The sequence below is a fragment of the Amphiura filiformis genome, chromosome 8 (assembly GCF_039555335.1).
Source record: "Amphiura filiformis chromosome 8, Afil_fr2py, whole genome shotgun sequence".
Lineage (NCBI taxonomy): Eukaryota > Metazoa > Echinodermata > Ophiuroidea > Amphilepidida > Amphiuridae > Amphiura > Amphiura filiformis.
This window is the reverse complement of record NC_092635.1, coordinates 59,996,166-60,011,126: the sequence shown is the minus strand read 5'-3', so window position 1 is coordinate 60,011,126 and position 14,961 is coordinate 59,996,166. Positions and strand designations below refer to the sequence as shown.

General features: G+C 37.4%; 1 protein-coding gene across 1 annotated transcript in view; it reads left to right on the top strand.

The window, feature by feature from the left end:
* Window positions 1–3,117, top strand: part of LOC140159640 (heparan-alpha-glucosaminide N-acetyltransferase-like) — a 36,783-nt gene extending 33,666 nt beyond the window's left edge. The window contains exon 17 of the mRNA XM_072183135.1: window positions 2,524–3,117. Within this exon, the coding sequence (XP_072039236.1) occupies window positions 2,524–2,702 (179 nt within the window). The 3' untranslated portion in view covers window positions 2,703–3,117. The remainder of the gene's footprint in view (window positions 1–2,523) is intronic.
* Window positions 3,118–14,961: the final 11,844 nt, after the last annotated feature.

Below are 14,961 nucleotides of genomic sequence, written 5' to 3'. Positions count from 1 at the left end.
TTTTTTTTTGAGGACAAACTGTAAGTTGTGATTAAAATGGTTTATTTTAACAAATTTCAGAGAATGAAATTTTGTTATTTTGGAAAGTGAGGTGCTAAAAGTGATGGTGATTAATTCCTTAGTAACTTGACATCAGTGGTATTTTGTGTATTGTGAAAGTTCTAAACATTTTGCTTTGGATATCCAGGCCTGATTATTCCCCGATTTAAATCAGTTTTCCGATTTTTTTTTCTACTCGACCCCCACCAGGCGTTGCCCCTGGACCCCACCGGGGCCCTTAAGCTCCCTCCGTTCACCAACTTAAACAAAAACAGATTTTTTTTTTAGGACCACAATCAGGCCTGGATATCGGGATATATCTTGGTTTCAAAAGCAAAATGTTTAGATTTTTCACAATACCGGACATAAATTATAACTGATGCAAAGTTATATAACCTTTAGCGATTGAATATTTGGTATTATTCAGTGGCAGGAAAATAATTTGTGTGTATTATCGTATAGGACAAATATTGCATACCTATGTTAGTGCAATAGTACTGTTTTTTAACACTCCAGTCATATTTAGACTTTTCCATTTTACCCGGCTTCACCTTGTAATGGGAAAAGTCAAAATTTGACATTGTGTTATATTTTTTACCATTGCATGCGCAGGCATTAAATATTTGTATACTAAGGCCAAGAAAAAAATTGTTTGTTTGACCTCCGCAACCAACCCACAAAACATGAGCCAATATATATATCTGCAGGGGTGACGCTAGGGGTGTGTGTGGAGGGGTGACTCCCCAATACAAAATTTTATCATCAAAACCATATGATTGTCGGCAAATGTAGTCAAAGCGATGTGATTGACGGCAAATTGCAAGAGTCATATGTCATATAAAATATTAATGTGTTACGAAATTGTACTGTTGTTACGTAATAGACCTATTGTGAATGCTATAGTATTTACTAATTTTAAAAAAAATTGTTGAAATTTTTTTCCACCCCCCATTTTTAGATTCTGGAGCGCCATTCTGGCAAAAAATATTTGGGTCTACAAGTCACAAAATACACCCCCGAATCATATTGGTCTAGCGACGTCCCTGGTAAAGTGTGGATAGAGGCTTTGCAGGTTTGGCATTGTGCACCATAAATCACCAAGGGGTGTGTTTTTGTTTTGTTTTTAATACAAAAACAACAAGTTTCCTTGTATTTCATGTCACATAATTTATCTGTATGTTCAACTCAAATATTCATGTAATACTCTTTACCTGACTTTGTGTAAAATCATGATGTAAATAAAGTGCTAACAATTTTTGTATAAGATTTACTACAACAATTGTTTTCATGTGTTTTTGTAAAGGAGGATGACGTATAGAAGGTGTCATCATTACATCTGTCTCGTCTCAAGTTGAGAGTAACGCCATATTGGATTTTGTAGTGGCATATGCAAATCATGCGCGCTAACTTAATCCCGCGGGGTGTATACACACACATAGAAGGCCGATTTGTCTGTACGCTGGTGACACAAACACATAAATGGACTTATTTGAGTCTGCCACTACAAAATCCAACATGGCATTACTCTCAACATGAGATGAGACACAGTATAAGATAGCTTCATTTAGGGAAGAAATCAAAACTCCACCAGTGGTCAACAGCCGCTTCCGTGGGGTTGCTGTTGTTCTAAACAATGATGACCGGGTAGAACCGGCGGTCAAGCGGCGGCCGAGTTCTGATTTCATCCCTTAGACCAGGGGTTCTCAATTATATTGCCTCGCAGGCCACAGAGAACCAAAATCATTTCAAATTTTTGTGTTTTGAGGGCCAAGTACACATTGTCTTGCTATGTTTACTGTACATTGCAGAGTTGGGCACTTTTAGGGCCCAATTGGGCGCATTGGTCTCCACTGAAAACCCACCCATCGATATACCAACTGTATACCTTCAACCAGGGAGAACCCCCTCTGGGACCCCCCCCGGTTGATAGAATGTGCTTGTTGGTATTACTTGCTTACTTTATGCACAGAAACTGATATTTCTATGAAAAAAGCCAGGGGCAAAATGCTTTGCAAATTTCATGACAGCTGCAGCAATGATCTGCAAAAACATGCAATAAACAGTGCTTCATTGCTACACATAGCCATTTCCCATTGACTCTTTTTGTAATGTGCTATAGCTGATTCAACCCATCGTGGGATGTTTTTCCAACATATCCAGGCTGCCGGTCAATCATCTTTACTTCGTCTTTAGCGTAATATGCATGATCGCCCGGTAGACTGAATTAGGTTGAAAAACGTCCCACAATGGGTTGAATCTGCTTTAATTCCAGTTGAAAAAATCCACACACCCCCTATCATGCCTTTGGAAGACAAAAATTTCAAATGGAATTTCCTCAATGGGTGACTTCATTTGAAATCTGCACCCCTGTGTGGAAGATTAAGGTGTGTATGAATTTCAATTTCAATAAAATTATGTATCAATATGTATATAATATTATTTGCTTGCTGACAGCCTGATATGTTTGCTTTCTTTCTCTATTAGGCATGAATTCTATACTTCTCTATGCTGCTCATGGTTTGTTCGCCAACAACTTCCCTTTCTCATGGCAACCATTGGATAATACACACAGTGAATTGATTGCTATGCATCTGATTGCCACTTCCTTATGGGTCGCTCTGTCCTATCACTGGTTTAGGATCAAATTCTTCTTGAAGATTTAACCCCATGAGAACTACCTGCCAATTGGCCAAATGAATATTGTGTCCAATTTTTACCAATCAAAGAGGGTATTAGTAAGATCATCTGCAAATGCAAGTTTGACCATAAATAGTTTAAAGCCTAGTGATAATTGGCAATTGAAATGAGCATTTGAAGTTATCAACCAATCAGAAATGCTGTTAGGTGACCAGTAGTGTCCATGGGGTTAATGTAGCAGATGGAGGTCTTGGGATGGGGGTTCTTCATTATAAATTGTTGGGTACAAAAGCTCATTATGAGGATAGGCCTATAGTGCCTATGCTATGGTATGGATCCAGGTTTTTGAAAGGGGGTTAAACAATTTTGGATTACTTCATGTGTCAAATTGGGTGGCCCACTTTTTGGCATGGTGGCCATTCAGAGAGACAGAAAATTTTGCAAATAAAGGAGTCAAAATCGCCAAAAGCTTAGCGCATTTTCCATGCACTGCAGCTTGTTTCATAATTTTATTTTCGGATAAGAAGTTTTTTATTTACTGCACAAAAAGTATCCATACATTTCAAACAAAAGAAATATCTTAATAACACTAAACCTAATTTACCACATAAATCAATCAATAGATGGAGAATTTCATTCTGTGTATTTTGATGCCTCATTCGGCACAATACAATTTTATTCCAATTTTATACCAATTGAAAAGGGACAAATTTGGTTATTTCCTCCTTTTTGGAATGTTATTAAAACTTTTTATACCCTTTATATAACCAGACATTTAAACATTTTCTGTCAAACATTTTGTGTTTGCTGGGTTATTTTTTTTTTTTTAACCTTCAGTTTTTAAAAATCCCTCAAATATTAAATAATGCTTCTTCAATTAGGGACATTTGTCAATTTTAACTTCTGGGTACCTGTTAGACATCAATTAAAGACTAGTCTTTCAATAAAATATTAATTTCAAGTGAAAAAAAAAATTGCACCCCTGATTTTTCAGGATTTAGGGTCGGACGGTTGAGGGCAACACAACAAATTTTTTTTTTTGGCATTATTGAGAAAAACAAAGTGTAAAAGCAACTCAGACAAATTGTTGGCAGATAACAGACTATCATGGCTTTGCCAACACACCCAAAGCAGAAGCAGAAATGGGCTATTCCATTTAATATCCACACTACCACTGTGCAAGATTTTGCTAAAGTCTTCCACAGAGGGAGTATGAGTTTCAAATAGAATAGACAATTAGGTAGCTTCCATTTGAAATACTCACTCCAGGTGTGATACAGGTAAAGCCATAATACAGGGGGAGTATGAGTTTCAAAATGATTAACCCTGACCAATTACATTTGAAAAACATCCTCCCCCTATGGAACATATTTCCAAAATCTTCCACAGGGGTAGTGTGGATTTCAACTGGAATAGCCCAATGTTATTGGTATTGTGGAGAGCTTAACCACCACATATCATGTGAATTTTCTTACGTGAAATTAATCAAATTAAATTGATAAAGATATTTTTGAAAATATGTTGTGGCAATGTGGTCCACTTTTATTGACACTAGTTTTTGTCATACCAGAGAGCTTCATTCGGTCAAATAAAAAACATTGTGAACTGCTTCTGCAATATCTACAGAAGAGTATCAAAACGCGTGTAGCACAAACATGGCAGTACACTACTGAATGAGCCGTAGAATTCGGCAAATTGTATTCTGAGTTACAGTGTAAAATGTGTGTGAAGGTCGTATTCATAGGTAGCTCAATTTGTTGCGACATGTGTCTCATTTGCTTAGCTTAGCTTCTACCTATTACTATAGAATCCTTGAATAGCTGTAGTCTTTGTTTGCTTTGGCTAAATCCTGTTCAAATGTTGGGTTACAAAGCATTGTATTTTGTCTAGGTATGTATCATCAACAATTAACAATGAGAGGACAGTCATTCCTGAACCTTGTTGACTTGGGGATGATTTGAAATTACCGCCAATTATGACTGTTTGATGTTTATTACCAGCAATGTGGAAAAAGAGACACATGTAGAACCGAAAAAAGGTACCATTTTGTTGAAGGAGCAGAGTACAACAAACCATAACCCCGCTTCTGGATATCGTTTGTAGTCAAATGATATACCATTTTAAAGCATATGATATATATTTTCTAAACACGAAATAAAACAACGGCTGATTCGTGATGTACCGTCACATTATGAAGGTTTTGTCAGTCATAGAGGCCATCAGTGTGGTTCAATGCATAGGTACCGCGTGAACGTTGTAGTGCAGGACGATATATTCAAAATTGTATTCATCTATTACTATGGCAGTTAATCCGATTAATTACGTCACTTCTACAGCAAATTGTCATGAGTAACACTTGAAAAGCGCTGACGGCCTCTATAGCTCCTTTATATTATAGATATCAATTTTTTATATGGACACTTGTGCTGAAAGTTGAATTAGTGTTAAATTTGAAATAGGCTTTATAGGGGAAATTTTCCCAGAAATTGTTATTTAGGTGAATATTTGTGTATATTGTTCTATTTGTATATATTTTATAGCTTATACAATTAACCAATTGAGTCCAAATAGCATACAAATCACATAATTGAGTACCTAAGTGGAAGAAGGGCCCAAGTCCATCTCCATAATATTCCCCATATTTGTGGAAGAAATGGAGTTGGCCTTTATTCCATGGGAACCATGATTAAGTGTACTTGGAAGACTATTTGGAGAGTGGATTTGAGCCCTTCTTTCACACACAAGGAAGAACTGTATGCTAGCAATAAAATGCTGGGTCTACCTCATTTTTGTAAAAATGGAGTTGGGCCTTTTTTCCACTTCAGGTATTCAATTTTATAATGTGATAATATAAATGAATAATTGTCATATGCGTGCAAGAAAATTGTATGTGCAAAGCTGATGCCTTTTGTCATTTTTGTAAAAATGGAGTTGGGCCTTTCTTCCACTTCAGGTATTCAATTTTATAATGTGATAATATAAATGAATAATTGTCATATGCGTGCAAGAAAATTGTATGTGCAAAGCTGATGCCTTTTGTCATTTTTAAATGACAAAAGGCATCAGCCTTTATTTTAGGTGTTCAGTCTGATGGCCGGGCCGGATTTACCTTTTTGGGGGCCCTGGGCCAGGCCAAAATTTGGAGGCCCCAAACTCACCTTGAGGAAGGCATGTGCACTCAAGTAACTAAGTTGTTTGGTTTAGGTATAATATCGACAGTTGTGGCGGGAGCATTACAATCCCGGGATTACAATTTAAAGGGAGACAAGCATAGATCTTATTGGGACATTTACACAATTTCAAATTTAGATTATTAAAGCCCAAAATGAAGGTGAATTTTGCTATATAACGGACCAGTGCGTGCAAAGCGGGCAAAATCTTGAATTTTTATTCTATTTTGGCCCAAAACATGGTGTTTTTGGGGGCTAAAAAGGAAGATACAGATGGCAATTTTGGGGGCACTAGGCCCGGGCCCATTTGGCCCAATGGTAAATCCAGCCTTGCTGATGGTAGTGGGACTTAATGATGTTTCAGGAGCAAAATAAATCATAATGAGGAACATTCTCAAAACCCAAAGCCTTGTAAGATTAAACGTTTGTCAAGTTTTCAGATTCCTCTGCAAAAAATTAATGCAATTTCAAAATATGACATAAGGCATCCTTTGCAGATATAAATTTCTTGCGCTAATGCATATAAATGTACTTTGTATTGCAATTTAACTTGTCATTCTTTTGTGCTGAATGGGACATGGATTGAGAGGACACACTGTAGGCATTTTGTTTGAGTCTGGTTTTATGTAAAAAATCCCACATAATCACCACACATTTACTTGTGTTATAAAGAGTCATACCACTATCGTATGTTTCCAGCATGGCAATTTCTGTGTGGTATCCTTAGGAATTATTTCCTTGGAAACTTTAATCCAAACAAGAACTTTCTTTAAAAAAGACAACACCATGGATAAAGATCATGTTTCATAATCATTGCATTGCAGGACAACTGAAAGGTCTTTATCTGATCATTCTTAAGAACACATCATCTAACTATGGACCACAATGGCCTCATCCTAATGGCATAGTTCAATAACCTCAATTAAACAATGATAGTGCAAAATTTGACCTCAGGTTGCAGAGTATGAGTTTTAGTACCCAAATTTTCAAAGGTCATTCAATGAATGTACAAATGTATTGGGGTTAAAGAACTGTGCCCCTGATAGATGAGCAGGATCCTAGTGTCTAACCCCAAAATATGGGAAAACATCTCTATCAAGCACCAACTAATACAAACAAAAGGGATAATATTTCCTTTTGTCAGTCTATAATACCGAATTTATTAATTCGTTTAAACAATTCATTGATGCTAGCACTGGTAGTATCCATTACTGCCAGTAGACAGGAAGTCTGGAAAGGTGACCTCAATGCTGTGGGTGGTCTTCCTGTGCTTTTGAATGGAACAACACACACCGACACCGCCTGGCTAATAATTATTTGGTGCAGCAGAGACACTAAAATGAATACACGGGATCGATACATGTGAATTGCTATGCACGATTTTGATATCAGACAAAATCTTCGGATACCGGTTAGAAAATGATGAATATCTCCGTAAATGAATTTTTCTCAAGAAACCAGATGTGGTCTCATACACTTGAAAATACGTGTTGAACAGATATGATGGTCGCTAGAATGCGCTTTGAAAATTTGCTGTGCGCTTTGAACTCAAAATCGGACCAAAACTCTAATTTTATATTGCGTTGGTCCTGTATGAACTACATCGTGTAGTACAGCTGCACTCACTACTAGGCAGTATAAAAGTCGATGACCATTGACCTCAATGGGGTATACAAGCTTATTCACGCACAACCAAGATCAATTACCCAGCTATTGTGAGTAGCCTTAGTCATGTCCCTTGACTAATTATTCGTCTCAAAGAGCTTCAAAGGTCTGAACCAAATGGCCAATCGTGGCTGTGGATTCAACCTACCATGGCGATTTCTGCCATGAAGATATAGGGTCGATGACACTGTGCAACAGTAACCTCGGCCAATTTTTAGGCCAAAATGTTGGATTTTTCATGATTTTTTTCTAAGTTTGTAAGAGCATAACAAGACTTTCCATTTTTATTTCTGTCGGTAAATATTTTTTCATAACATATTAAAAAGGCAGAGACCCCTGCTGTATAATGAATTAGCTATGTAAGTTTTGAGTAACCTCCATGAAAATTATCAAAAAAGTGCCTATTCATTTGTGTGTGTATGATCCATCACCTGTCACTTGGTAGTCTTGTTTAATGGCAATGCCCATGGCCACTCGATGAATTGTTTAATTCAAATTAATCAATTCGATTTTATTGACTGTTTGTGCAATAATTATATCTCTGATTTCTCTGTAGGAATGAACTCAATTCTGCTGTATGCTGGTCATGAGATACTTCATCATAATTTTCCTTTTTCCTGGCAACCAGTACATGGCACTCATGCAGAACGCCTAGCAATGAGCCTCATTGGGGCCTCGCTGTGGGCTGTCATTGCCATGTGGTTGTATAGTGTTAATTTCTTTCTTAAAATATAATAATAAACATGTACCAAAATACTTTGTTATATTGTGTTTTATTTTTAAAATGTAAGAAAAATGTTAGAGTTCCGAGTTGTGGGCTATACCATGTTTGCTATCTTGAAGTTTAAGCATTCCAAACTTTAGGGATGCACCATTAGACTTCGAGGGGGGTTAGGAAATTGGGGTCGGGGAAAAAAATTTGGCAGCGAAGTGGGGTTTTTTTTTCGCCGCCAAAGGCGCAAGTTTGTTTTTTAAATTTCATGCACTTGTACACAGTTAGGTGGGGAAAGTTTTTTTTTTAGTGTTGGTGGGGAAAGTTTTTTTTGCTCATGTAGTTTTTTTTTCTTCAAAACTTCCTAACCCCACCCTTGAAGTCTAATGGTGCATCCCTTATAATGCTATAATGGATATACATTGCTGTTTGATTAAGAAAGTGCTAATATGATTTCTGACATCCATGTGTATTTTTTACTTTTTAAGTAAATGTAGTCATAGTGCCTTAGATCTGTAATTAAAAGAGGAAGCACCATCAGAGCAGTTCTTCTGGGGTGAACCAAACCTGCCTGGTTATCATATTAACTAGTGACAAGGTTATCTCTGAATTTGGCAGGTGCTAATTGATGTTTTAATGTTATTGCACCAATTAGCACCTGTCAAATTCAGAGATAACCTTGTCACTGATTAATTTGCCCTGGCAGGACTTCCTCTTTTTAAAGATAAACATCAAAGCGCATTACATTGCCGCTCAGTTATATCATACCATTTGGCAGCCAACAATAACAGCACCGGTATGTCTATACTCCCTAACAGCTCCCCATTTTATACCTGGGTGGAGTGGGACAAGGTAAATTAAATGTCTTACCCATAACACTTTGGCCATTGCTCCACCTACATATCTGTCTAAAGTATATAAAAGTGTACATATTTATTATTTAGAATGGCAAAGACTTGATTTTTTTTCAAGATCATATAGCATACTGAATGGGCATTATCTTATTCTTATGGCCTAAAAAATGTGTCATATTGCTATAACAGGTTGAAACAATTAGATCAGGCGATTTTTTATTTTATTTTATTTTTACACATTTCTTTAAAATTATGTGATTTTGGGTGTAATGTATATGTTATTTACAGGCAAAGCAATACTGCAAAAACAAAAGCAGAATTGAAATCGGCCAATGCATAATGATTTTTGACTGCAAGTTACCATTTGATCCCAATGCTCAGGTGTCTTGCTAGCTCGCTCTGAAATTTTGAATATTCATTAAGGGAGGTGTAATGAGCGTGAACTTGGTTTGGATGCAGAGGGAGTGTGCCTGTAACAGACACAGCCACCAGAAAAGGACCAGCTCAGATCGCGCGCCAAATAAGTTTGCAGTCCAGAAATTTCATTTTTTCTCAGCCTTGCAAAAAATAGGCAGAGGTGGGAATCGAACCCGGGACCTCGGTGTTGTAAAACCTACTGCGTTACCACTGAGCCAACTTACAATCAGCTATGAGAAGTTTGATAGTAATCCTTGATATTGCTGAATAGAATAAATCAATACTGATAGGTCTATTTATCTAATGTACGATGTTATTCAAATTGGCCTATAAACTAGGAATATAATGTGAAATGACTATCAATCGATCAATCAATCAAGTTGTCAAGTTATCAACAATCAATAATAAACCGACGTAGGCCTATCATGGAATATTACTAACTAGGCCTACTAACTAATATACCAAATAAATAAAATAAATAAATAAGTCAGTAAATAAATAAATAGGCATAGGCCTAAATAAATAAATAAATACATAATGCAGTATTTTAGTTGCAAAATTCCAAACATTCTATTCACACATTCTATTATAATTTTCTGCTATACACGCAAAGGACCTGTGCCTTTAATATGTCCGCGCCTAATCAATAATGAGTCTTTCACCATGCTCACACACCATGTTAAACTATTGTATCCCTGCAAGTATAGTACTGACCAAGTCCTAACACCTCAATGAAATGGATGCTATAACGTACCCAATCAAGCGAACATATCAAGGTCATATCAGGGCGTTATACAAAGAATGGTCAAAGGTCAACGTTTCCAAAGAAGTATAGTAATAGATGTAGACACAAGCTTTCGTGCGGGAAACATAAACACATAGTCGTCAGTCGTGTGGTTTTTATGAGATTTGATACGGCGCTGAAGTCTATTGGCTGTCCCAAAATCAGTACCAGACCCGGTTTCCAGACGGCAATGTGTGTTGTTACAAGGAATGCAAACTCATTTTATCAATGAGTGAACCACATAGAGGAATACGACATCTATCGTGAGCCAATCTGCATTCTGTTGCCTGCAAAAGCCGACGATCAGGTAAAATTTCTAAAAGCAGCGTGACTAGATATTTGCGTTAATTTCATGATACGTGTAAAACGCATTGAAAACGCCAAATTGCAGTCATAAAATATATAATATTAGTAAATCACCCAATCGAATGTTAACGTAGGTATGTGGAAAAGAACTGCAATAACAATAACAAACTATGTGCCCAAAGAGTTGTCTTTGGCATGTCGCTTGTTTGAAATATGACCAAAAATATCAAATTTTGGAAAAACGCCCCAAAATTTAAAACAAACACGAACCTTCCAAAATAAATATATATTAGCACTCGCCGGCCCAGTCACTACCTGCCGCTGTGATTTGGGGTAACTCATTGCTTCCCCTCTCCAGATACCGGAACTTCAAGGTCGCTCATACCCCAGCCCTTAAAGTAGAGTGCAGTGTAATAAAAAATGTTATGCAACAATCATATTACAATATTTACAACATTTGGAAAGATTTTACATTGATGGATGGTCTCTACCCAGATGTTCTGAAATTGTCCAAAAACCTGCCACATAAAAATAACGTAAAATGACAAACTTGAGTGCTTTGTTGGTATACTGCATCAGCATTAACAGCTAAACTTAAAAGTGTATCAAGTCAAAAGTGTCTATCTTTCTGGACTTAGGTCCAAGAAAAATAAAAGGGTTGTGACTCAAACCTACATGCATAAAGTATGTGTAAACAAAGATAAGTAGGCTTATGAACGTTTGGACAGTATTTTACTTATTGTGGGCCATTAGAGCACATCAGACATCCGAATTGCATTCTGAATACGAAGAATGGCCTTCTGATATCAAATAATTTTGATTTTTTGAAATTTGCAATGTAATACACATTTTATGGCAAATCATTAAAATTGATATTTTTGATATTTAACAGTACTCGAAGTAAACTTTATAAATCTGATGATTTATACTTAAAGTGTATGTAGGTGGGATGAAAAGCCGACGATCAATTGAAAATTTTGACCTTTCGTATTGAAGATATGGATTTTTTTCCCCAAAACACACAAAAAAAATAGGTCTTTTTGGGAAAAAAAATCCATATCTTCAATATGAAAGGTCAACATTTTCAATTGGTCGTCGGCTTTTCCTCCCAGCTACATACACTTTAAGACTATATCATTAAATTAATAAAATTTACTTCGAGGACTGTTATATCTCCAAAATGTGAAAAATATCAAATTTTAATAATTTGTCATAAAATTTGTATTATTTTTATCGTGAATTTCATAAAATGAAAATTATTTGATATCAGAAAGACATTCTTCGTATTCAGAATGCAATTCGATAGGTCTGATGTGCTCTCATGTCCCACAAAAATGCTGTCGAAACGCTCATTCCAGTTCCCTTAAAAGACACAAAAATGCCCGGCGCGTAGCACATAACTTGTAAGTGTTTTAGAGACAACCCTATTTTTATGGAGAGGGGGGTAGTTCAATGTGTTGAAATTTAGCAATTTTATCATGCTGTATAGGCCTACATTCAAGTAAATGATTATAAAAATAACGCACTTTTGGCCCCAAGCGCAAGCGCGTTGTGGTATTTAAATTTTGTGATCATGTGAAATGTTTTATGAATATTCATTACTCGTTGACTGCCGATAAACGTCCCAATAAATCGGACTTAGTCACCGGTCAGTTCTCATGATAGATATCCATGGCTAACGATGGTTAACTATGAAAACATGTTAAAGGACATCAAGAAAATTTTCTAAGTTATTTATTTTGAGCTCTTTCGAGTATCGACGAGTAATGGATATATTCTGTAGATTTAGGTTTTGTCTGTGACTGCTAATGTGAGGCCGTCGTAGGTCGTACGGGGCTCAAACTCGGTGGGTGGGTGTAGCTCTGTCCTGGCAAGAAGAAGTTTATGTTCGTTAAGTCATCCGACCCCGGGGCCCCTCCCAGGGGTCATTTGAGGTCAAATGACTAAAAACTGTCATATGGGCATGAAACTAGGTCGTACGGACTCAAACTCGGTGGGTGGGTGACGTTCTGGGCAAGAAGATGTTTATGTTCGTTAAGTCATCCGACCCCGGGGCCCCCCTCCCAGGGGTCATTTGAGGTCAAATGACTACAAACTGTCATATGGGCATGAAACTAGGTCGTACGGGACTCAAACTCGGTGGGTGGGTGTAGTTCTGTCCTGGCAAGAAGATGTTTATGTTCGTTAAGTCGTCCGACCCCGGGGCTCCCTCCCAGGGGTCATTTGAGGGCAAATGACTAAAAACTGTCATATGGGCATGAAACTAGGTCCTACGGGGGCTCAAACTCGGTGGGTGGGTGTAGTTCTGTCCTGGCAAGAAGATGTCTATGTTCGTTAAGTCATCCGACCACGGGGTCCCCTCCCAGGGGTCATCTAAGGTCAAATCACTAAAAAGTGTCGTATGGGCATGAAACTTGGTAGGTACAGTCAACATTTAAAGCAGCATTTTTTGAAGGTCATTTTGGGGTCATCCAAGGTCACCACGGGTCATCTGAGGTAAAATTAGTAAAAGCTCATATATGGGCATGAAACTTGGTAGGTACAGTCAACATTTAGAGTTATAAGTTTAGGTCATTTTGGGGTCATCCAATGTCACCCTGGGGTCATCTGAGGTCAAATTAGTAAAAATTGTCATATGGGCATGTCACCATCAGCCTGGTAATCGCGCCCAGCCGAGAACCGCCAAATATGGGTAACCGCCTAGTCTATTTTAAAACTGATGCATCAATGACTATGTTCATCATGTCATATAGAGGCCTTGCATGCGACGTATCATCCCGTAAATATGGCGGACTACTCAAATGCATTCAACAAAAGCATGATTGCAATCTACCGTGACAGTTCGTCTCACACACATAATCCTGCACTACGATCAAATAGGTTGATGACAACATTTGATTGAATGGACTGCACTCCGCCATAACTACGGTGAAGGACACCGGTTGAAAACCTTTGTTTGGAGCCAATCAATAATTTCATGCAGGGCCTCTATTGTATCATTCTCACATAGATATAGAAATACTAAATTCGTTCACTATCTATATTTTTACTTCTAGTAGAGCTCCAATCTAAGGGTTAAAGTTATGTTTTAGGTTAGGTTAGGATTTTTTAAAAGTACCCAGTACAGTGAACCTTATGGTACAAATGCGCGCGAAAATTTTAGCATAGGCCTATTGAAACTAAACTGGTGAAATATGGGACAAAAGTGGAATAAATTCGCGCAAAGCGCTAAAAATGGCATTCTGTGGCTATAAAATGGCCAAATATGAGGTTAATTTCGACACAAACCAATACACAGGCGTCAATATTGGGGGTGATTATATTGACCATCCCCCTGGCAAAATATTGTGGCATTTATCCCCCCCCCCCAGATCTACGCCTATATGTAATTTAGAGCCCTGTGACTCCATCGGTCTCCCTCTCCCTCTCTCTCCTTCCCCCCCCATCCTTCCTTTTTTCTTCCTCCCTTGGCGGAAACTCTAATAGGCACAAAGGACCAATATGCGATACGTAATCTATTTCCTCTTCTTTCTATATCTAACCTCCTTGGGCCTACATATTAGTACTGATATATCATACGCTGGCGAAATTACGTAATTAATCGGATTAATTAACATACTGAGCAATAGGTGAAAACAATTTTGACAAAAGGAGTTGTCCTTGTCAATTTGTAGACATGTACTTTTGATTATTTACATAGCTTCTTCTCCAATCACTGTGTAAAACATCCATCCAAAAATCTGATTGCTATTATTATATGGATGAATGGACATATCACAAAAGGATTGCTTATCTCAATAGGGTATGTACTTAAGCATTTTTTTTAACTGACCGGCGTTATTGGGCGTTTTATCGGAGGTCACCGAGTAATGCCGAAGATCAAAATCGATTTTATGTATTGTGTATGTATCATAGGACGCTCGTATTAATTGTCTCTATGCGCTTGAGAATTCAACAATATAAATAATTTTAGCTCTATTATAATACACATTAATGTTTTAAGCAGATAAAATTCCAAAATATAATACGTTTTCTGCCTTTGCTTGTCACGTGGTAGGCCTATGTTGAAGTTGCGATTATATTTTTAAATAGGCCTAAGTTTCAGCTGAATAACAAGAAGACAAGTGGCCTAGTGGTCTAAGGCGCTAGGCTCATAGAGTACTAAGCGTTGCGCCGTGAGTTCGAACCCCGCCTCTGCCAAACTTTAAAAGAAGTAAATTAAAATTTGACTTTTTTAATTTCATATTTGGGAAATGTGACTGGGAGAATTTATGTATGGTGTGGAGTGGTGTGATAGGGCATGTACTTTAACTGGCCGGCGCGGTCCGGTGACTAAGTCTTTATTGGGCGTTTTATCGGCAGTCAACGAGTAATGTA